Genomic DNA, 21697 nt, shown 5'->3' on the forward strand with positions numbered 1-21697 from the left:
CGAAAGGTTAATTGAATTACCTCCATCGACTTTTCCGTCCACATAAGAGACGCTGCCCTCCATTTTTGTATCGACATCCATTTTCATTGTTGATTCCTTGTTACTGCTGGACGTATCCTTGACAGGTTTCTTCGGTTTGGGAGAAACTTTTGGTGCGGTCACAACGACATATTGCTTTTCTACTTCCGTGAATAATTCTTTGTGTGTTGAACCAGATGGCAATCTTTCTTTCAAAGCAGGAGCGATGTTGCGTCCACGATCCTCGTCGTTGTGAGACGGACCTTGTTCTTTTGAAATGAAGGAACAAAGTATTTGTTAAAAACATACAAAAGAAGAACTAAACAGTACAAAAAAGGTGATTTTCACCTTGAGCATCAATTAGGTCTTTAATTGCATTAATCCACGACTCTTTAACTTCAATAGTCTTTCCCTGTAAGAGAATTTTGAACACATTCATTTGGATTACTTGAAAGTTTTAAATCCAATCGATGCTACTAGTAACCGCAGTCTTTACCTCGAACGTATGAAGAACTGAAGCTTCTGGTGCAGAATTTCCAAGCCACAGCGACCACTTCTTTGGCTCTCCCGAGATATCGTCGGTCAAACCAAGATCTGAGATCTACAAAACAAAAGAGAAACCAGTGAACTCGTTGCATTGAGCTTCTTTATCCATTGTTTTTGAAATACACAAGAAGCAATTTTTGAAAGCTTGTTCGTAAGTTCTGAGAATGAGAGTGCTTTTATCAAGTTACAACGACAAGTTGTTCGGGAACAATCTGGAACAAAACAGCATGACCACGTTTCATCCTCACCTTTAATGTAAACTTGCAAGTATATCGTTTGCCATCTTCCCGCTTTCGAGCGATGATTAAAACTTTCTCAAACAAAAACAATTCTCTTTCCTTGCCTTTGCCTCGGGGTGTGTCCTCCCAAAACTGAACAGTACCCTGGGTATAGAAAATCAACCGTTACCAGGTGAGTAGATTATGACTGGGGGTTTCTGTATAATGGTTTCGTGTTCAGTCAAATGGTAGCGACGTCTGGTTGACAATGTTTCAACATACCTGTCGAAGAAGTTTTCCAGCATGTTGCAATGGCACCTCACCCTAGCAAGAGAATATTTTATTAGATTCACAATTTCCTGATGATTCAAAACAAGTAGTGACTTCAAGGGGATAATGAGATGGGATATGGTTTTTCACGTAGTAAATTTATCGCAGGACAAAGTACTCACTGAATACATATCAAGTGATGCAATACGAAGCGTAGCCTGGGCTTCTTGACTAAGACTTGAAGCAACCTCTAGTGCTTCCTGGAAGAGGAAAAATATATTCAGGAAAAAGTATTTAATGTATTAGCTATGGAAAGCAGCCACAATTCCTATACTGAATAAACAGTAATCATTGTCCATCTCTATGCAAAGCAAGTTCACTTTCAACAAATAATTACCTCGACATCCTGGCATTTCAAGTTGGCTCTTGCTGTGTATTTCAACAACTCCTTTTGAACAAGAACAAACACCATGTTTAAAGGTTAGAAATGCAAGCTTTATCAAAGAAACAGGACCACGAAACAGACTGGATTCAACGACTCGTCAAGTTTGTCTTATTGGTAATCATCCCAGATTATAACTAGTCTGGGAAGTAATTAAGAGTTCCGGGGGGGAGTATGTGACACAAACAAGAATACTAGCTATACAATAGGAAAAATTCCTGTTGCCATAGACCTGTAAAACCGTACTTTATGAACAAACTCGGCAACATATGTTTTGTACAATTCCGTATGTTGTTAAAACTAGCTATACAGTTTTATTCGCCAAAGCTTTAGGGATTAGTCACGCGTAATTGCACCTTGAAGCTTGGCAAAAGACAATATGTGAGTAAACAAACCACAGGAAAACTATAAACACAAAGAAAATTAAGGTCTTCGAACAAAAATTCTGTGCTTTCCAGTCGGTGAATGAAAATCAAGTTCTAGAAAAGTCGTTGTTTGGAACATGTTCGCTTTCTACCTTTCATGTAGACTGTCTATTGTGATTATACGGAGTTAAAAGACAATATCTTCGCCAAATTAACACACATCTTCGCCTCGTAGCAAAGACGCGGACAATGTGCATAGTCGAAAAAATAAACAAAACGGGATTAGGTTATAATAATAGTCATCAGGATAAGCTATTATACCAAGCAAATGAATCCAATATAAGGAACACAATAAACTTAAACGAGAGGTTCACGGGTTAGTGCAAGGGGGGGGGGAAGGAATTATCTTTATACCTGGAGAGAAAAACGATATTCCTGTAATCTGTTCATTGGTTTGTTGAGATAGTCCGTGATAAACAAGCGATCTTCGGTGTCCTCTTGGAATTCCTAGATATTTCAAGGAGAGATAGATATAGTATGGAAACGTCTACCCAGCGTTAAACGAAGGTTTCGAAAAGGTTGTTATGAAACAGACCTTGAAAAAATCGTTGATTTCAGGTTTAGCCAGCAGTGGTTCCATCTTTATACGATCTTGAAGGTATCTCACGTAAATCTGTAGTTTCTTTTTCTAGACAAAATTAAAGATCCAGAAATTTAGACATCAATTTTTGAATTGGTAGTAGTTTTAAATGAAATAGTACATTGACTACATTCATAAATTGCTAACTTACGTGTCGCAGGAAAACCTTGGCCATGTCATTTGGGTTGTTCACGCAGGCTTCCAGTTCGTGAAGAAACGTCCTATATTAAACGTGCACAAGAACATATTAATCTCAAAATATCTTTTACATAAAACAAAGACATATTGCCTCTTTTATTTACTTCTTAACAACCCTTCTCGAAGGGTAGAAAAACAAAAAAAAATCATTTAGAAAAAGACATTAAATGGAACTTGAATGTAGGTGCTGATCTATACATACAATATTTCAGCATTACGATAGTACATAAAAGCATGAATACCTTGAGTGAAAGGCATATATATCTTTGATATTCGAGAAAATTTCGTCTTTTTTTCCAACCAGACTTTCCGGTACGTCATCGCTATCCATCTCAACAAAATGATTCTGAAGAAAGAAAATTAAGACATTTTGAAACAAGGATAGAAAATCAATACTACGATAGAAGAAAAGTTGAAACACACATCCATGACACATACCTCAATTACAAATCTTAGCAACTTCACATATTTTCTTTCACTGTCAATCAGATCGTTCACAACATTTCTAAGAACGAATATGGCCGGTAAAATTTCAGATAATGTAGAGACCATGAATCGAGAAGAATAAAGAATAATTCAAAGGGTTTTCGCTCCAATAAATTTCGCTGCATTGAGACAGGGGAAACTTAAGTTTTGTACATAAATCTTCATAGCATATTGGCGCTACAAACTACAAGCTACAAACTAAAATTGAATAGGCATAACTTGGTATAATTATATCTCACTAAATACATTTGGTCACTGTGAGTCACTGGGTAATCAAAACGCATCATCAAAATTTCAACTAAAGTCGGTACATACGTTCTTTGATTACGAGCTTCTCTCTCGCGAGCTTTTTTATCTTTTGGGAGATGTTTAAACTCTTCTTCAGTGATTTCCTGCACAAGATATGACGGTACTACGCCTTCTTTCTCCGTCGAGAGGTTGTCGATGAACCAGTAGTCTAAGTCTCCACCATCCAACACTTCTATCTCATCATCGATCGATACTGTGACCTCGTTGTCGCTTTTCGCCTTGTAGTTTGTCAACATCATGTGGTAAATCTGGGGTTCCTCTTCGTCTCTGGTCTAAACACGAAACAAGATGTCATCAAATGTATGGATTTTGCTAAACTTATTCACAAAGTTATTTCATTAGGAAGAATCTATTTTGAATTGCGATACTTCAAAGCTAGAATCATCCTTAGCAATGTCTAACAGCATTCCAAGTTTCAACGTACCCCTGACGTGTCAGAAATCTCCTCATCTTCCATTTTTGACCTGTTTGAAAAATAATTGAAGTTACAGGATCAAATATATCAAGACATATTTAAGATATAGTACCAGCATTTTACTTATCACATTTTGTAAAAGAAAATTGTGATTTTTCAAGTGTTTTGGCAGAAAAAAACCTTCAGACATGAAAACTGAATTCTGTCGGGGGGCATATTTAGTGGGCGAACATGCATTACAACAACTACAGGAACCAAGTGAAGAAACCTATTTAGCAACCCAAGATTAAATACATTCACAACCTACCCTTTCTGCTTTTCCAAACTGGTTTTCGACGCAAATCCAATTTCGACACCACGTGATATTCGACGAACCAGCCACAAACCGCTTGGATTTGAATCCAGTACTTCCACAATATCACCCGGAATCAAGAACTTCTTCCCAGTCTCCTTGTCAATACTCTCCGACGTGGCAACGTAATGGCCAGAGCCCGCAGTCTACGTAAAAACAAATCGCCTTGGTTCAATACTTGTATTACGACACGAAAATGGAGATATTTTACTATACAAGTTGGAATAAAAGAACCCGCGATCTCCGTGTAGTGGCCAAGACAGATACTTTAAGTTATATTACCTTTTGTTGGTTGGGGGTCTTTTGCAATTCTAGAAATAGAAAAATATTACTGAAGATGAATTGAAATATTTATTATAGAATAGTTTTATTAAGACCAGCAACGATCGGGTTACAATTCAATCCAGGATTAAAACTTCAAACAAATCTAACTTCAAACAATACACGTAGAAGAACCCATTAAACAACACATTAATTATATGCACCAGCTGATAGAAATTACTCCAAGGAAAATTTAGCTATGACGGCAAGCTGAAGTTATTGATAACAATCCTAATGGAGTAAAAAATGCAAATTTTTGCACAAATTAGTGAGAAAATTACTCACGCGGAAGTTCCAGGACTCTAAGGGTAAATGTCGCATTCAAAGAAGGCTCAGATTTCATCAGATTCAGAAATAACAAGATAGAAATCACGAACAAGAGCAACAGCCACAACTCTCTTTTAATCAAACGAGGCTGTGCATGCTGTGACTGTTTTTCATGCCAACCCATCGCGATAACTCTGAGATGAATAGTTCTTGATATGACACACAACAGCAGGGAAACAACTTTGGTAAACACTGAGTTTGGCACCGCATTGCACAGTCAGAGTTTGCTCAGTGACATTGTTCATGTTTCGTAATGCATCACATGTTTCATAACAAACAAATGTGTTTAACTTTCAAGGATGATGAAAAGAACAGTTGTAAACAAAATGTTTATATTGCCTGCCTGCGCTTAGAATTCACATTTTTTACTTACATTCTTATCAAATTTTCATACTAGAATAAAACTACCATGATTAGCGTTTGAAAATGCAATAAAAAATCTCAATATTTAGGACTAAATGAGTCTAAATCCGAATAGATACGAAAATGACTTATTTTGTTTTGAATTAGCTGGATAAATAAAAGAATCAAATTACACAAATATTGGACGATTGTTATCAAACTGCAATTATCTAATATATAGCCAATACGAATCATAATAATTTTCACACCAGACTCAGATTTTACAATTAAATTTAAGTTATAGTTGAGGATAAGTCAAGATTTTGTCACTTTACTCCATGTAAGATCATTTTTTAGGGGTCTTAATTTCGAGTGAAAATCATACACATCATACTCAAATTCAAGCCAGGAACATTTGAGAAAAATGTGTCAACTATCCGTCATTCGGCAGGAATCGAACCTACGTCTTTCCGAAGCCGGTGCAAGTCATAAGGATATAATTGATTTTGAAAAATTAATTGGCAAAGGATTTTCCTCTAAGTAGCTTCTTATCCATTAGCAAGTATTTTAGCCTGTCTAATACCAGACGATTTTTTAAAACATCTGTCAGTGTATCTTGTTATTAATCTACCTGTTGACTTGGTATTTTATCATGCTTGATACCACAAACTTTACTTTAATTAGAAAGCTCTCTACCAGAGTCCTATGAATTCTTTATATAGCTAGCTAATTCACTCATTACTGGTAAGGTCTCCCAAGTTATTGGCTTCGGTAGGCCATATTTTCATGCTATAACTTAGTAAAAACAATATACCTTTGCGTTTTGTAAGCATAAAGGGAATGAGTTTTTTATTAATAACATAAAGTGCATCTGCAAAGTATAGAAGATAGCTCCCCACATACCAGTAATACCAGGACTATTAACACTTCCAAACTTTTGTTAAACACCATCTGTTTTTCGCTTCTCAATAACTAACACCTTCTAGAAACATTTCCCATCACATGCAGTAACCACTTGGGCAATTCATCTCAACGTAAAGCCACTTAAAACTACGCAACAATGCTTCATTGGAATTAATCAAATGCGAACTGCTGAGAATGACTGGATTTAGAACAGCCTAACGGTGATAATTTTCAATCAATGAATCATTGTTTAAATTTGTTATGGACAAATTACTAGTCTTACCTCTTAAAATATGTTTACTTTAGCAAGTTTTCTTTAAAATTGAAGAAAGATTGTCAGAAATCTTAAGTTTACACGCTAGACCACCGACATTGAGATAATTCAGTTATCTGGCGTAGAGATCTTCCCAAAAATTTTGAACTATCTTTTTCCTTACATCACATCCGCTTGCCGCATTTTATATTTAAACAACAATGATCATTCATTGTGCATTGCAAAGAATATAGAATAACCGAATGTATCCAAAAGATCAAAATTAAAGGTGTTTGTATATCTGTTGTCTGGCAAAAACTCGCACATCGAGTAAAATAATAAGGAAAAATATCGTGTTTTTTTATAGAAATTCTTAAATCATCTATAAAATAATATACCAAAATGTTTACGTCCGGTATTTCTCTTGAATTTAATACTTCTACTAGAAATCAAAACGGTACTTAACACTTCGATAACTATTTTTCGTAAAGAGGTATCTATGCCGAATAATACAATACTTGTAGGAAAAACAGCTCCGTTACTAACCTTCACTTTTCTCCGGTGGAACACTTTCCGTTGTGTCTTGAGATTCTTGCTTTATTTCGGTCTCTCTAAATGAGAAGAGATAAAATCATAAATCAAACTGTTGAAAAAATGTTTAAGATAAAAAAATGAAAAGCATCATGGTATATTCTGGACTAAAAATACTGGTATTTGTTCTATATCTTCCATACTTCTATTCAAAAAAGCCTTCCACTTACATCTTCATAACTTCCTCCTTAGGTTCCTGTGTTTTCTGTTTTTCATAGCCTCTCGACGGTCCAGTTGTTATTTGCTTGTCAGTGTCCCTATCTTTCGACCAAGTAAACTGTCCCTTGGAGGGTTGTTTTGTTGTTACCGTCTGCCGACCAGAACTACCGCGACCTGGTAACGATAAAAAACGTGACTCCAGTGAATCTGATCTTTAGAGACCTTCGATGCGGTTTTCTTATTTCAATGGATGTGAACGAGTGGATATGTTACGGGTATTTATACAGGGGCACTTATACATCACAGCATTCATAACTATTTGCTATCGTTTACTCGTTTGGATCTACCATAAGAAAAATCTCAAGAGTAAACGAGCCTTTACGATTTCACTTTACATACCTTGAACGGTTAACATGGCAACCGAGCTACTGACACCATCAATATTTTTCGCTTCGCATTTATACTCGCCCGAGTCCTCTACCCGGCAATCGCGCACTACCAATGTTTGACTCGCAAAATCACTTTGCACGTCAAAGCGTCCTCCGCTTCTGATTGGCTGACCATCCTTGTACCATTTGGCTGTGAACCGACTCTTGCTGACGACGCGACACGAGAGACGGGCCGTAGACCCGGCCGGGGATTGTTTATCTCGTAATGGCACCGTGAACTCCGGCAATCGTTTTGAGTCAGCGGACGTTGGGGTTGTTGTTCTTTTAGTGCGGAGTGAATGCGATATTGGCCTGAGGTAAATTGATTACAAAAGGAATCACTTTTAAGTAACCAAACCACGACAGCTTATTGTAGAATACTACCTACACTGAACCACTACGTTTGAGATATCTTTTTAGCTAGTGTGAGCTTAAATTATATAATATTTTATACATTAACGTTACTATCAGAATGAACAGAGAACATTTTTAGAAATTTTAGTTAGAATACCTTTCTTTGATGGAACCTTGATCACTTCCACTGCGGGCATCGCTTTCATCACTACTCACATCTCCAGCTAAAACAAGAAGATACAATCCTAAGTTGACTTCTTGCCATAGTTTTACCAATTCCATGGCTGGCCCATAATAAATTTCAAATTCTATTACCTTTGACAATCAATTTAGTCGTGCAAGATACTTTTCCAAAATCATTCGAAGCAATGGCTTTGTACGTTCCCTCGTCTTCATAGGTGACATCCTGAACAATCAAGGTACACATTCCACCATCATCAGTGTACACTGAGCATTTATCATTCGAGACAACCTGGAGTTTTTCTTTATACCATCTGATGTCTGGTTTCGGGTCACCTATGGCTTTACACTCCATGCGTGCTGAGCACGTGATACAAGCTTCGACTGTCTTGTTTGGAGAGAGGACAAACTTCGGTGGCATGCCGTCGCGCTCCGGTTCAGCGGAATCTAATGAGAAAATAGAAAGTACATAAACACCTAGGACTGGTTGTAGGGTTGGAGCTGGTCGAATGGAGGATTGGGCAACAATCATTGCTTTCAGCTGAGATGAATTTTAGGAGTACTTTTGGAACATTTGAATTTACTAGACGGAATTAGTGGATTGGATTTATTTGGTTGATATGACAGGATTGGCTTTAGTGGATTGGATTTGGCTCGATTGGTACTCTAATCCTTCCAATGAAAATACTTCGGGATTCAACAGAAGTATTATCACCAAAGAAGAAAGACATATACTGAAATGAGAGAGCAATCGAGAGAGAAAACTACCTTCAACTAAAAGAGAAGCAGTGCTCGATGATTCTCCAGCATCGTTCTTCAATACGACTGAATATTCTCCTGCATCACTTGGTGTAACTCTTAAAATCGTCAACGCACATAAATCTCCGTCGTGTTCTACTTTATGCCTCGAGTCCGGTCTTACAGGCTTTCCATCTTTAGTCCATTCCGGTGCCGTCCTGGTCTTGCTCTGATACCGACATGCAAACTTCGCTGTGCTTCCAGGATTGACTGTTTTGTTTCGTAAGACGAGAGATATTTTAGGAGTTTCGTCGAGTTTTCCAGTTGTTTTATCTTCTTCACTGTCGTACAGGAATTCACTGCAGGGTTGAAAGAAAAATAAAACAAGATTGGATGATAATCTAGGCTTCCTTCGGTAGTAACAATGCTTCAGGAAAAGACTGATAAATCTTGTAGTAATATAGTGATAGTTTGGGTTAGGTTTCCTCCTGTAGTGACACTGGATCAATAAGAGATGATCCTTACTGGATCTCTAGGAAGAACAGTTTAGAACTGATAGAGCTATCCAGTATAAATAAATTTAGTTTAGTTTAGGTTTCCTCCTGTAGTAACACTGGATCAATAAGAGATGATCCTTACTGGATCTCTAGGAAGAACAGTTTAGAACTGATAGAGCTATCCAGTATAAATAAATTTAGTTTAGGTTTCCTCCTGTAGTATCACTGCATTAATAAAAGATAATGCTTGCTGGATCTCTAGGAAGAACACCTAGTTAAAGTGAATAATAAAAAATATTTTAGATAAATAAATAAGTAAAGTGAATAATAAAAAATATTCTAGATAAATAAATAAGTAAATAACATATAGAAACCTTGATAAGGACTTCGGCGTCAAGGGTTCAGTATCCGATTCGGTAACAGATCCGTCAAAACCGTGGACTAAAATTGAAGAAGATACAAGTTAAGTAATTAGTTTGTCTAAACTCAAAATGATGATTTTCGTACCTTCAACAAACATTTCACAACTGCATTGTATCTTTCCTTTCCTGTTGCTTGCAACACATTTATATTTTCCTCTGTCCTGCGTCGTAATATCTCTGACTACGAGTGAACACAAACCGTCGTCTTCATGAAGGTATTTGATTCTTCGACTTTCTAAGATTGCTTGGTTATTCTTGTACCACGATATATCAGGTTCTGGGCTACCTATGAAAGTCAATAGGAAATCTTCATTAAATGAAAGTATCTTCATTTAAACGAAAAACTAAATCTGTTCATCGAGGTCCAGTAAGGATCACTCTTATTGATGGAATCTTACTACAGGAAAAAGCTAGACGTCCAGTAAAGATTATCTCTTATTGATCCAGTGTTACTACAGGAGGAAACCAAAACTAAACTAAGTTTATTTATACTGGATAGCTCTATCAGTTCTAAACTGTTCTTCCTAGAGATCCAGTAAGGATCATCTCTAATTGATCTAGTGTTACTACAGGAGGAAACCTAAACTAAACTAAGTTTATTTCTACTGGATAGCTCTATCAGTTCCACACTGTTCTTCCTAGAAGTCTGATTAGCCTACATACCCTTAACAATGACATCAAAACGAGCAGCGCTTCCTTCAACGACTTCTAAATCTTGAAGTTTCTGAACAAACTGAGGTTCGAAAAGACCATCACCAGCAACATCATCTTTTGACGGCTTAATACTTTCCACTGCTTCCTCGAGCCGAGCTTCCAACTTGTCTTCCACTACAGGAACCTGCTTTTCATGTACGGCTTGTTTTGATTTGGCGCTCGAATCAGAGGCTCTGACACCTGATACCTTTGATTTCTTAGAGTCTTGAAATTGAAGAAACGAAGAAAAGATATTAATAGATGGCTAAGCGTCATTGCTGGGACTTAGAAATCATTGTCTATGACAACTAAACTGAAAGGTTGAAAGTTTCTTTGTCTATTTTAGGCAGTTGCTTATAGACTTAAACTGAAAACTAGTGTCTCATGTTACAATGCGATAATTGCAAAAATCTAACACAGTTCAAAAGCTAAGATAGCACGAACGTCATTTACCTGCGATGGTCACAATGAACACTTTAGACGCGGTTCCTCCTGGGCTGGTTGCCACGCACTTATATAACCCAGCATCCTTTGCGGTGACTCGTGGCACTTCGAGACTATACTCGCCTCCAGTGCTCCTGATGTAATGCCGCGCACCGGTAAGAAGTAATCGCCCATCCTTATACCACTTCGCTTTGGGGAAAGGTTTGTTTTTTACAGTGATTAAAAGTTGAAGTTTGCCACCTTCCTCGACTTCTATTGGCTCATCCTGGTCACCTGACTCGAACACAGGCAACGTGAGTGATGGCTTCACCTCAAGTCTTCCGTTACACCTTGTTTCACCTGCATCATTCTTCGCGATGCACGTATATCGTCCTGAGTCCTTGATCTCACAATGTCTGATCACCAACGAGTAAACACCATCACCGACTATGCTTGTCAACATGTACCTACCAGACCCGACTATATCTTTATTATCCTTACACCACGTAATCACCGGAGCGGAACTTGAATTGACTTTCACAGTAAACGTCGCTTCTTTGCCTTCGACGACTTCAAAGTTTTTAAGCTTTTCTTCAAAGACCGGTTCGGTTGGTATCGTCTCGATTTCGAGCTCAGCACTGGTGCCGATACTGCCGAAGTCGTTAAAAGCAACACACATATATACGCCACTGTCTTTAGGTCGACAATCCTTGATGGTAAGAACACAATATTGTCCTTCACGCTCGGCTTTTATTCTGCCGCCAATGCTGAGTTTTTCATCGTCTTTATGCCATTCAACTTTGGGTGAGGGCTGTCCTTGCAGTTTGCATTCAAGTCGAGCAGTTCTACCCTCCTTGATTTTCACCGGTTGTATTTCCTCCAGAAACAATGGCGATTGTCCCTCCACCTTTCCAGCTACAAAACAAAGACAATGGTTAATACTGACTTCAAGAATCAAAAAAGAAAAAAAACTCCCTCCAAAACATAATTTAGAAACATACAATACAACCAAAAGCCTACCAACCTTTGACGGAAACTTGGAATACTTTATTTCCACTTCCCACGATATTTGAAGCAACACATTTGAATGTGCCGCTGTCGCTTGACTTTGCCTTCGCAATAACTAACGCATACTTGCCAGATCTCTGCTCTAATCTAAGACCACTCGTTTGCATCACGGCGAAATTATTTTTAAACCACTTCACGCGCGGTTCTGGCTTTCCCTTCACGTTGACCTCGAGACGTAGTTCCTCGTTCTCTTGTAGAAGAACGTCGAGATTAGCTGTAGGGTCGGAAAACTCTGGTGCTATTTGTCTTTCTAAGATCGTCAGAGTACACGAGCAGAATACTTGACCACGACTGTTCTTAGCAACGCATTTATACCGACCTGAGTCCTGCAAAGTACAACCTCTGATCTCCAGTGAGTACGTGTTATTTGCTGTTGGGGTGGTTGTGATGGTAAATCGCCCTTCGCTTGTGATAGCTTTCCCATCTTTGGTCCAAATTAGTTCAGGTTCTCCTGTCACTCTGAGTTCAAGTTTAGCGTTCTCTCCTTCGCGAATATCTTTGTTTCTTAGTCGTTCCTTCATCTCGGGAGGAGCAATTTCCTTCATTACTGTAACTACAGTCGCTGTCTCCGCCGTTCCCGCCGCATTCGTTGCCACGCAACGATACGTGCCCGAATGCTCGGGTTTCAAGCTTTTTATTTTCAAAGTACACAACCCCGAGACATTGTCGATCTTCATGTGTCTCAGACTCTCAGCTGGTTCATCATCCTTATACCAGATCACTTCGGGAGCCGGACGTCCGCTTATGTCGCATTGTAGTTTCAAAGGATTGCCTTCTTCCAAGTCGTATCTCTCTTTCAGGCCTTTGTTGATGGTTGCTGCGTTCTGTCGAGTTTGTTTCTCTGCAAAAAAATGCATTGTTAGAATTGTGTAGTCACAAAAGGCAATTTCAAGAAGTAAACTCCGAGTATTATTTTGAAATGTCCGAGAGAGTTGCAAAGTGTCGAGAACTGTGTTACTTCCCATCAACAAATCTTTTATAACTTTGGAGATTTGCATATTTCCTTCACTGACACAGAAATATTGACAGTGTAAAGCAGTGTGAAGCATTTTTTGAGATTGGCAACACTTAAGTTTGTTGTATATGTTATGAAATCTATAGATGATTTATGAAATATTTGAAAAGAAACAACATCTCTCTCCGAAGAACAATGTCTCTTTCATCATCATCTGAGATTTATGCTCTGTGCTATTATTTCAAAGTCATTGTTAAACCAGAATGGTTTCTCAATAGTTCTGGTTTGATGACGACTTTGAACGGGGAAGAAACACAACAACTAAAATGACAGCATTCAACATTTTACCTTTGATCTCAACCTTGAACTCTTTTGCAGCGGTGCCTGCTGAGGTGCTCGCTTCACATCGGTACACTCCGGAATCGGTTCGTTTCAGATTTCGTACGATCACGTTATACTCGTCGTTCACCGGCTGCAATTTCACATAAGCATCTCCTCGCAATCTGGTGCCATTTCTAAACCAGATCACATCCGGTTTGGGAAACGATTTCACCGTCGCCCTCAACCTAAATAGACAAATTTGATTCATCAGTCAGATCAATCTTGGTAAAACAGTGGTTTTAACATCATTTCCCTCGCCAGCGAGCGAAACTTGGTATATACAACAAACCTTAGTTCCTCTCCTTCAAAAAGTTGAGGTAAGGGTTCCTCGTCTTTTCCGACAAACTGCGGTACAGTGACAGCTCTGTCGACATAAAGGTTTGCAGAACAAGAACTCTTGCCAACATCATTGGTAACACGACATATGTACGTTCCAATATCGCTAGTCTTAACATCGTCGATAATCAATTGATACAAATCACCTAGAAATGAAAAACCGCATTTAAAAAACGATGAGTCATCATTGGGTTGGGGGATTTGCAGGATAACGAGGACATCAGAGGATAACAAGGGTTTCATAAAACCATCTGGAAAAGGTTTCCAACAGTTTTAAAATCACCTCCATCCTTGCCATCTTTTATAGTATATCTTCCTTTGGTTTCAATCTGTTTATCACCACGGTACCACTCAATCTTCGGTCTGTCGCTTGCTCGTACACTAAACACTGCCTCACCCCCCTGACACACGTCAATGTCACACATCTTCTCTGTGAAGATCGGTCGGTCACCAAGGTCTTCTTGTGGCTTCTTTTCTTCCGTTTGAGCTGCAAGAAATTTATATATTTCAGAAAAATGCAGGGTTACAGCAACAACTAACGACAAATCAGGTCTCAAGGGATGTTAATGAATATTCGTCATCTCCATTTCCAATAATCTTATTACAATGTTATATTCCTGATGAGACTCACCGTCCACTATTAATTCAAACACAACACTAGCGCTACCAGCTGGACTTGACCCAGTACATTTATACATCCCAGAATCCAAGGGTGTCGCACGACTGATTGTCAATACATGTTCATCCTCATTTCTCGTCGTTTTCAACCGCGCATCACCTCTTATCCTTACATCATCCTTAAACCAGGTGATCTTGGGTTCAGGACGGCCTTTAACTTTGGTCGTAAACATGACGTCATCGCCTTCGTTGACCTCGTAGCGGGTTTCCGACACGGGCTCAAACTCCGGTGGGATAACAGTCTCCTTGACCCTCAAACTTACAGTACACGAGCTTTCACCAGCGCTGTTCTTTGCCACACATTTGTACCGACCAGCGTCCTCGGGTTTTGTATCTTTGATGCGAAGTCGGAACACGTCGTCTTCCGACTCTCTTCCAACACGTACGTCATCTTGAAGAGGTTTATCATCATGGTACCAGGCCACATCCGGTTCACCGTTTACGCGGACAGAAAAGACAGCATCGCTTCCTTCGTTGACGTCAGTATGCTTTGGTCTTTCGATAAAGTTTGGCTTACGCACAGTCTTTTGCAACGAAAGCGATTTTCTGTCTTTTGCTAAAGAAAAAATAGGTAAAGTTTGACAGCAGTTGAAAGGAGTAAGCTAGGCTGTACAAGTACACATAATTTTCACGCCTATGACTAGAGCAATCTGTATATTTCAAAACAAACACACCTGTAACATTGAGTTGGAACTCCTTGCTAACACTCCCGGCTGGACAGCTTGCTACACACTTGTATAACCCAGTATCTGACTTCATTGATTTATTAACGCTCAAGTAGTACCCATTTCCCTTGCTCTCAATCAGCACGTGACGGTCACTTCGCAATTTCAAACCGTTCTTATACCACGTGACGGTCATGTCCGGTCTTCCTCGGATCTCCACGTCGATCTTCCCATCCTGCCCCTCGGTGATGTTAAGGGGGCTCTCTGTAGTACTTCCGATAAATTCTGGCAAGAGATGATCTGACTTCACTTCAATGTAAGCAGTACAAGAAATATCACCAGCATCGTTTGAAGCGGTGCATTTGTACTCTCCGGTATCCGCAGGCGTCGAGTCCTTTATAGTCAGCCTATACAAAGTATCACCTTCGACCGCATCTTCTATGATAATTCTTCCACCATCATCCAGGAGTACATTATCTTTAAACCAGTCAATAAATGGCTCATTTTTCGCTTCAACCTCCAAAACAATACTATCGCCTTCGTTGATCTGAAATAAAAAATACTTTAGCTAAATCCCTCAAATTACCATCACGCCAAAAAACTTGCAATCTTACCCTGCCGCCTTTCATTTCTTTCAAGAATTTTGGTTTCGCTGCAAGGCCTTTCATCGGCTCTAAGACTTGTCTCTTGCCCGGGGGTATATCGACGGGGGTCTTTTTCCGTACGGCACCGTTAGTATCGGCATACTCTGTTCCTTGATATGGCGACGGTTTTGGTCGAACTGTTGGCTGCAATGAATCGTCTTTTGCGAAAGTTTTCTTCTTGTGATCTTGTGTAGATTGTGGCTCAATCGTAGCTCTCTCTGGTGCACTGGAAAGTGGAGTCACCTTTTGAGGCTTCTCGATCACCACTTTGGGGGCCGGCTTGGCGCTCTCTTTTCCAAACTTCCCAAACGGTTTCTGATGAGGAGCTTTCTCTGGTTCTGACCTCGCTTTCTCTGGAGTGTTAGACAGCGGTTTTACTTTAGATGGTTTTTCTACAGGCTCTTTCTTGAGAGATTTGGAGATCACAAGTTGTGCAGAGCATTGCGCTTCACCGTTGTCGTTCTTGATTAAACACGTGTATGTTCCATAATCTGAAGGTTCACAGTTTTCGATGGTTAGGCGATAGAGTTGGTCACCTTCGATAGGATCTTCAATGATAAAACGACCTTCATCCTCGATCAAGATTCCATTCTTGTACCAATCTAGTTCGGGTTGATCTGGAACATGGACCTCAAAGATCGCGTTATCACCTGGTTTAACCTCAACATCAGACATTTTCTTCTTGAATACTGGAGCAAGAGATTTCGTATCTTTCCCAGATGGAGGTTGCTTCTTCCCCGGGGCTATAGGAAGATATACACGCGAATCAGTGAGATCTGCTTCAGAAGAAATGACCAAACTTGAATGCCTCAATATTATCACTTACAACAATGCAGCTTACCTGAAATTGTGACATTTATCTCCTTCGTTGCAGAGCCTCCAGAATTCTTCGCGAGGATTTTATACGTCCCAGCATCCTGTGCGGTCGCTTGCTTAATATTCAAGGTATACGTATCTCCAGTTTTTGCAATCTTACATCTCGCGTAGTTATACAATTGAACATTATCTTTATACCACGTGACCTTAGCTGCAGGTTTAGCAGTCAGCGGTACCTCAATGAGCACATCCTCGCCTTCGTCGATGTTCAAGTTCAAGGTCACCTCTCCAAAGACTGGGGCGATCAATTTCTCCTTCACTTGCAAACTGGTCGAGCAGAAACATTCTCCGGCCGGGTTTTTGGCAACACATTTATACCTCCCTGAGTCAGTGAGGTCTGCATTCTCAATACACAACGCATAGGTGCCTTTCTCCGGGTTGAGGCATTCTACCGAGGTCCGATCTCCGATCGGTAAAAGCTTTCCATCTTTATACCAAGTAAGAGTAGGCTCCCCACTGACCCTAATTATTAACTGGACTTTATCACCTTCCTTCGCGTCCGTGTTTTTGAGCTTATCTTCAAACTTCGGTGGTGCGAGCGGCTTTCGGACAATGACGTCAGCCACCGATTCCATCTTCCCGCCAGGTCCTGTTGCCACGCAACGGTAACTGCCCGCATCGTCGGGTCGTGCAGGTTTGATAGTCAAAGTGAATTGATCTCCTTTTTGGTCTATACGAGTCCGTGATGTTTTGGTTATGCGGCGATCGCCTTTGTACCACTCAATACTTGATGTATCTCTAGCAGAACATTGCAACGTGATAGCGTCCCCTGGGTTGACTTCGACAGGTTGTAAGTCAGTAGTAAAAACAGGGGCGGATGGCTTAAGACTTTTATCTGATTTCTTCGTATCGCTTGGCTTGACACCAGCAGGTGTTATTTGCAAAAGAGCACTGGTGACTGTCTCCATTCCATCTTTCTTTACCACGCATTTGTAGAGACCTATGATCAAGAGTCAATTTAACATCGATATGACTAGACTACACCTTCACTTGTGGCTGATATAGCGCTAATATATCTAAATACTTAGGTATCTTCTATATCTGAACTGCTTAGTTATTTCATGAATGTGAGACGCTAGTGTATGATGTGAGCTAGTGCGTTTTCAAACCTGAGTCTGCGGCTGCACAGTTTTCGATGGTGAGGGAATACAGATTATCATCGCTTTCTGGATGCGGATCCTCGATGATGATTCTTCCAGCATCTTCAAGCATCTCATCGTCTTTGTACCAGTCGACTTCTAAATCATTGCCGTCAATGCGGACATCAAACTTGGCATCATCTCCTTCGCTGATTTCCGTGTCGTTCATATCTTGGAGGAAGACGAGCCGCTCAGATGGTTGCACTTTTGAAGGAATCTTTGGAGCTAGAAGAACGTATGTAAAAGGTGATATATAATACGGTAAACTCTAATACAATTGGAATCAAAATGGGACGGCTCAAAGAAGTCATAAACACTGAAACAATATGTGGTTTGTGATAAATAATAAAATAGAAGTTGTTGTGAGACATTGAGAGAGATTTCTCGTTTACCTTCAATAAACAGATTAAACGTTTTGGTGGATCGCCCAGCTTCGGTGGTAATCACGCACACATAGGTACCACTATCCCTTGGTGTCACATTTCGTACTAAAAGTTCACAGCCGTCCCCTGAGGTCTTTGATGTATATTGTGGTTCATTCTCTAAACTAGTGCCGTCCTTGAACCACTCTACGTTCGCCGGCTGTTCTGCGTTGAATTGTACTTTTAGTTGGGCATCTTCACCTTCTCTCAATTCAACTTCAGGTTCATCTCCCCCCGGTGTTATTTTAATATCCTTTGATTTCGGCTTAGTTTTCGGTTTTACCGGGGGAGGTGTGTCCTTTGCTCGACCTTTTCGCGCCCATTCAGGAATGTTTTTCTCAGGTTTCCCATGTGTTTTATCTTTCTTATCTTGGACACTATCGTGAGGTTTTTGTCTGTCTTTCGATTTCACCTCGGGTTTTGCCGCTTCAACTTGTGAGGAATCTAATTTAAACACAAATTCAACTTCTTTAGGCATTTCTTTCACGTCATCTTCAATCGGTTTTTGAACCTCGGGTTTTCGACTCAATTCACCAGATTTTTTGTCTTCAGGTTTTTTCCCTTTCTCAGACTTCTTCGGCTTAACCCCGGGTTGTTTCGGTTTAGATTTGGGCTGCTTCGGTTTTTCTTCGGGTTCCTTCGATTTCACTTCGGGTTTCTTGGATACGCCCTGATCTTTAGCTTTAAGTTGTATTACTGGAATATCTTGATCAGGTCCTAACAATATCTGAACATTTTGTCCGATTTCCAGTTCAACTGGTTTGGGAACATCCTGAGCTGGTTTAACCGGTTCTCGTTCCAGTTCTTTGCCGACATGTTTAGTAGGTTTGTCTGGTTCATTTTTATCCAAAGCACTTTTCGAAGGCTTTGTTGATTTTTCAGGAGTTTTCTTGGCTGCAGGTGTTTCACTCTTTGCGGGTTTGTCCTTCCTAGGTCGTCTAGCCCACACAGGGAGCCCATCTTCTCGCTTTGTTGTATACGCGAGTTTCCCCAAGTCTTCGTCTGAGATATCGTCAGGGACGGGCTTTTGGGGCTTGGGTTTTGCTGCCGGGGGTTCTGAAGGTGGCTTCCCCATTGCAAGAGGCTGTTTTTCTTCGGGTGATTTTGTGATATTCTCACCAGATTCAGTCTCGGGAGCGAGAAACTGCTCACCGGATTCCTTCTCAGAGATGATAAACTCTTCTGCAGGCAGACTTATCGTCATTGCTCCACTATCAATACGCACTTCGACCGGCTTTCCTGTTGTCTTTGGAGCAACTTTTGGGGCCTCATCTTTGGGCAGTTTCCCGACAGGACGAATCCCATCTGCAGACTGCTGGTCTTTCGTTGGCTTGGCAGTTTGATCTTTCTCAACAGGCCGCTGTGTTTTATCTTTCATGGTCTTAGGAGCGACCTTTGGAGGTGAATCTTTAGCTTGTTTTTGACTTGGACGAGTTTTATCGACTGTCGTCGGTCTTTCTTAGAGTCAACGGGACGATCTTTATCTTGCGGCTTAACTTTTGCTGGCTTCTTCATGGTGGACGGAGCTGATTTGGCCTCCGGTTTTAAAGATATTCCTTCTTCGGGCGTTGTCACGACAAGAGTACCATCATCAATCGTTAAACTTACAGGTTTTCCAACTGTTTCAAATGGTCTGGATTCCTCGCCCTTCCCAGCGACTTTTGGCTTCTGTGCTTTTGGTTTCTTCTTTTCTTGTTCAGAAGATATTTCGAAAGCAGCGGGAGAAAATGATTCCGTATCAATGTTAGCGACTATTTCTTTCTCAAAAGGTTTGCTCTCATCTTTCCCAACCTTCTTCTTCTCTGCGACTTCAGGCTGGCGAGCGTTTGGTTGCTGTGAAATTTGTTGATCAAGGAGATGATCTGGCGAGGCCATTAGACCAGCTTCGCTCTCGATTGTGAAGTTTATTTCTTTCCCAACAGGTTCAAACGGTCTGGCCTGAGTTTTTCCAGGTTTTTTCTTCTCTGCTACCTCGGGTTTTCGGCCTTTTGGTTTATCTCGGTATTTCTCTTCTGGCAGACTCTCCGGCGAAGCCATTAGAATGGAACCACTGTCGATAGTAAAACTTATTTCCTTCCCAACTGGCTCCATTGGCTTGTCTTGCTCTTTCCTAGGCGAAGTCTTTTCAGCAACGTGAGGCTTCTTGTTTTCGTGAGGGACTTTATCTTTCTTATCTCCAGCCGAAGGCAATGGAGTATCCATTAAATCCAATTTAGCATCAATTGTTAGGCTGATTTCATTGTCAACTGGTTTGGACTGTACCTTATCTGGTTGTCTCTTCTCGGTATCTCGTGGTTTCTCCTCTTTTGGTTTTTCGAATTCTTGCTCAAAGAGAACATCTGGGGCAGACATTAATCCTGATTCGCTATCAATGGTGAGGCTGATTTCCTTGCCTGGGAAATTTTGGGTTTCGTCTTGTTTTTCCGCTTTAGGTTTCTTGGTTGTTTTGTCCTCCGGGAATTTCTTTGGTGCAACTTTTGGTGCCTTTTCTGGAGGCGAGCGCTTTTGTTTAGGGGTGGTTAGCTTCTCCTTTGGGCTGGTCGGTTTCTGGTCGGCAATCTTAGATGTAGTTGGTTGTTTTTCTGAAATGCTTTGGGTATCTGGTAGGAGTACTGTCATCGAATCACCGTCGATTTTCAAATCAATTTTTTTACCATCAAATGTTGGTTGGGTGTTGGTTTCGTCTTGACGTTGAGGTTTAATGACTTCGCTTGGTTTTCCAACTTCTGCATCCAATGGCTTTCCAGGTGCTGCCGAGGTAACCTTCAGTGTTGCAGTTGATGTCACTGTACCAGCTCTATTGGTGGCAACACATTTATACACTCCTGAATCTTGTGCAGTCGCTTCTTCCAAAGCCAAAGTGAATGTCTCTCCATCATCTTCATCAACAATCACAACGTGACCAGCATCTTCTAACAACTTATCATCTTTGTACCAGTCTACTGCCACATTTCCTTTTATGTGAACACTGAAACAGCCATCGTCACCAGCCTGGATCTAATATAAAAACGATGATGTTTAATCCCAGCTGTGGTTAGAGAACAGAAAAGAATGTTTATTTCGTTTGAATGAAGCGAAATTACAGCCATGCAAATTCATGTTGCAAAGTGGACCAAGCAATGTACTAAAAATAATAAGAACAACCGTACAGATATGAGTATCTAGTTACCTGAACATTTGTCATGGGCTCAATCAACTCTGGTTTATTTACAGACTCCTCAACCAACAGTTCTGCAGTGCATGAGACAGTCCCCAGAGGATTGCGAGCCAAGGCTTTGTATTCAGCTTCATCAGCCAATAAGACATTCCTGATGATCAAAGTATGACCGCCATCTTGAGAATCAAATTTCACTCTTTCGCTTTCCTCCAGGAGTTGGTCGTCTTTATACCACTCAACCTCCGGCACAGGTCGGCCAAGAAAACGGCAGGTGAAACTAGCTTTGTCTCCTTCCTTAACTTCGATAGGTGTGATTCTCTGAGAAATCTCTGGCGCTCTGCCTTCTTGTGACAAACCTGGAAACATATCGATATGAATTATTTGTGACCAATTTAAGGGCTTTTTCAAGAGATGAAGCATGTCATACTAACTCTCCTGACGAAATATCAACCAAAACATTTCTAGTACATTATTTATTTCCACTAC

The 21697-nt window shown here is 40.3% G+C and overlaps 1 protein-coding gene across 1 annotated transcript in view; it reads right to left on the bottom strand.

Annotated features, from left to right (window-relative positions):
* The window catches only part of LOC114531572 (muscle M-line assembly protein unc-89-like), a 44614-nt gene that overhangs the window by 9057 nt on the left and 13860 nt on the right, over positions 1 to 21697 (bottom strand). The window contains 38 exon segments of the mRNA XM_028553182.1: positions 21 to 287; positions 367 to 430; positions 515 to 619; positions 813 to 947; positions 1065 to 1106; positions 1235 to 1312; positions 1450 to 1500; positions 2274 to 2366; positions 2455 to 2547; positions 2651 to 2720; positions 2940 to 3043; positions 3136 to 3202; positions 3499 to 3764; positions 3917 to 3956; positions 4215 to 4405; positions 4542 to 4570; positions 6952 to 7016; positions 7167 to 7329; positions 7555 to 7895; positions 8095 to 8161; positions 8253 to 8564; positions 8886 to 9214; positions 9727 to 9793; positions 9860 to 10060; positions 10438 to 10692; positions 10921 to 11805; positions 11915 to 12799; positions 13262 to 13479; positions 13584 to 13776; positions 13914 to 14117; positions 14262 to 14864; positions 14983 to 15520; positions 15588 to 16360; positions 16459 to 17433; positions 17603 to 17857; positions 18025 to 19483; positions 19486 to 21051; positions 21224 to 21567. Of these exon segments, the coding sequence (XP_028408983.1) occupies positions 21 to 287; positions 367 to 430; positions 515 to 619; positions 813 to 947; positions 1065 to 1106; positions 1235 to 1312; positions 1450 to 1500; positions 2274 to 2366; positions 2455 to 2547; positions 2651 to 2720; positions 2940 to 3043; positions 3136 to 3202; positions 3499 to 3764; positions 3917 to 3956; positions 4215 to 4405; positions 4542 to 4570; positions 6952 to 7016; positions 7167 to 7329; positions 7555 to 7895; positions 8095 to 8161; positions 8253 to 8564; positions 8886 to 9214; positions 9727 to 9793; positions 9860 to 10060; positions 10438 to 10692; positions 10921 to 11805; positions 11915 to 12799; positions 13262 to 13479; positions 13584 to 13776; positions 13914 to 14117; positions 14262 to 14864; positions 14983 to 15520; positions 15588 to 16360; positions 16459 to 17433; positions 17603 to 17857; positions 18025 to 19483; positions 19486 to 21051; positions 21224 to 21567 (12393 nt within the window).

Source organism: Dendronephthya gigantea, unplaced genomic scaffold (genome assembly GCF_004324835.1).
Source record: "Dendronephthya gigantea isolate DGI-Jeju-01 unplaced genomic scaffold, DenGig_1.0 000073F, whole genome shotgun sequence".
NCBI lineage: Eukaryota > Metazoa > Cnidaria > Anthozoa > Malacalcyonacea > Nephtheidae > Dendronephthya > Dendronephthya gigantea.